Source organism: Dichomitus squalens, assembly GCF_000275845.1.
Source record: "Dichomitus squalens LYAD-421 SS1 unplaced genomic scaffold DICSQscaffold_5, whole genome shotgun sequence".
Taxonomy (NCBI): Eukaryota; Fungi; Basidiomycota; class Agaricomycetes; order Polyporales; family Polyporaceae; genus Dichomitus; species Dichomitus squalens.
Genome location: NW_006766887.1, coordinates 585848 through 588420, shown reverse-complemented (window position 1 = coordinate 588420; position 2573 = coordinate 585848). Strand labels below are relative to the sequence as shown.

At 54.0% G+C, this 2573-nt stretch overlaps 1 protein-coding gene across 1 annotated transcript; it reads left to right on the top strand.

Moving 5' to 3' along the window:
* Nucleotides 1-72: 72 nt before the first annotated feature.
* DICSQDRAFT_20024 (uncharacterized protein) lies at nucleotides 73-408 on the top strand (the record flags this gene model as incomplete). Its single annotated transcript, XM_007362909.1, has 1 exon — nucleotides 73-408. A coding segment is annotated over one exon (336 nt), but the record flags the coding sequence as incomplete, so codon positions are not given.
* Between the last annotated feature and the right edge of the window lie 2165 nt (nucleotides 409-2573).

Below are 2573 nucleotides of genomic sequence, written 5' to 3'. Positions count from 1 at the left end.
GACCAAACCCATTACCACTCAGCCACTAGTCATCATGGGAACCACCCCCTCCCAGCTAAAGTAGTTGAAAGGAAGATTCACCAACCATCGGACTTCTCAGGGGATCGTCTCGAGGCCAGTGCCTTCCTGAACATCTGTAGGACGTACCTCCGCGTCAACAAGGATGCTTACACTGATGATGAGGACAAGGTGATCTTTGTCCTGTCATTTATGGTGGGAGGAACGGCAGCCCCTTGGAGGGAAGCACGAGAGGAAGATGCCTTCACCGTTGTAAGTGGCAAGGAGAAGGGATTTGGGACCTTCAACGACTTCGTCACGGAATTCAAGAAGGCGTTTGAACCCCTCTCTCCTACCTCCGACGCCATCACCAAGCTCAAAGCCCTGAAGCAAACAGGCCTTGCAGAGGACTACGTCGCCCTCTTCCGACCCCTCGCAGCACGTTCAGGGGTCAAGGAATTTAGAAGTCCTGTCGGACTACTTCTTGTCTGGACTGTCTGCTGGCCTAGTCCAAAACATCCTCTCTGCACAAACACTCCCCACCGACATAGAAGGGTACTACACCTTGGCTGTTAGGTTGGATCTGCAGTGGCGTAAAGCCACCGGATATGCAAAGGCCTCCAAACCGTCCCAGTCAACGTCAACCTCCTCGAAACCCACTGGCTCAAACCCCTCCAACCCTGTGCGCTTGTGAAAGCTGACGGACGAAGAACGTGCCCTACTCACCAGCAAAGGGGCCTGCTTTCGCTGCCGTGAGGTGGGCCACATTGCCCAGAAGTGCCCCCTCCGAGGACATGATCCAAGGTAGGGCGCACCTAAGCCTCCCCTTTGAAAGATTCGCTCTCTGAACACACAGGAGGAGAAGCCCAGTCCCTCAACTGACCGCATCCGCACCGTCTTTCAAGAACTCTCTGCAGAAGAGAAGCAGGAGGTGGTCACCCTGGCGGAAAGGGAGGGGTTTTGAAGCGGTCGCCTACCTCGACGTTAGGACAACCGCCGGTCACAGTATCACCAGTAATTGTAGCAGACGTATCCAAGCAATCCATGCATATACCTGTCTCTCTTACCTGTGAGAACCGAACCGTCGAAACCCATGCCCTTATCGACTCTGGAGCAGGAGGACTCTTTATCGACAAGTCCTTTGCTACCAAGACACAGCTCCCTCTGACACCGTTACCCGCCCCCATCCCTGTCTACAACATAGATGGAATACCCAACACCGCAGGATCTATCACCCACGCTGTGCACACGACCCTGAATGCTGCTGAAGTAGACCATGACTCCAAGCTGCTGTCGACGGCCCTCGGCAATGAAACCGTCATTCTGAGCTTACCCTGGTTGCAACAGCAGAAAGCCATCATCGACTGGGCACACAACACAGTAGAGATCACAGCAACAGACCCAGAACCGCCAGTTGAGAACCTATCCCTCGATGACAATGAAGTTCTCTTGGCCTACATCAAGGGCGAACCTGTAATGGGGATCTTTCAGGATACCCTCAAATCACCCCCCACCACAGAACACCGACACACCATCTCCCATAATCAGGCACCCCTCTCTCTCAACTGTGTCTCGCACTGGAAATCCCCGCAAGGAAGGACCTTCTACTCTCATGGAGGAGCTGCGTGGATCAGAGCCAAGATCAACCCATCGCAGGAAATGGCACACAAGTCGGCAACCCCGGACAAGGTACGGGACCTGGATGACATGATCCCAGCATACCTGCATGACTTCAGAGAAACCTTTGAGAAAAAGGCAGCAGAGCGTTTCCCTGAATCCCATCCTTACGACCACCCAATTGACCTCAAACGAGACTTCGTTCCAAGGAACTGCAAGGTCTACCCCCTGTCCCCAAAGGAGGAAGCAGCACTAGACGAGTTCATTGAAGAAAACCTTCGAAAGGGATACATCTGCAACTCCACATCCCTGTTAGGACTGTGTCGCTGGAGTTCCGGGGTTAGGAGTCGGAGCTGGGCGGACACGGGGTAAGGACTTCGGCGAAGCTATTAGCAACACCCTGAGGATCCCGACAGTGTCCTCGATTTCGGAGTCGGAGGTCAGACGGAGGTCGGGCGGAGATCGGACGGAGGTCGGGCAGAGGTTGGACAGAGACAGAGAGAGTAGATTGGAGTAAGGTAGCTGATGGAGTACAAGCGGAGCGTAAGGTAATGAGATATCCGAACTGAGGAACACCGCACTAAGTCCGGGGGTTTATATACTAAGAAGCTGGTGTCCCCTAAGTCCGAATTGGAGGTGGAGGTCTGATCGGAGGTGGCGGAATACCGACACTAAGTGGAGAAGTGATATAAGTGGTGCCAGGCACTGATATGGGAAAACAGACATTCCAGCGGAGATAGGGTAGACGCTCGGAAAGCCATATGGGCCCCGGCGGGGAACGGAAAGGAAACAGAAAGGGAATTGGAACCAGTACGTAAGTGTCTAATCGTAAGCAAGTCCGAAAGTCCGGCGGAGTTAGCGCGGTGTCCAATAGAGTTCTGGAGGGACTTGGGCATGGGACGTAACAACGCAGACTGATGACAAGCTTAGCACACCGGTTCACTGGGGGTCTGGGGGTC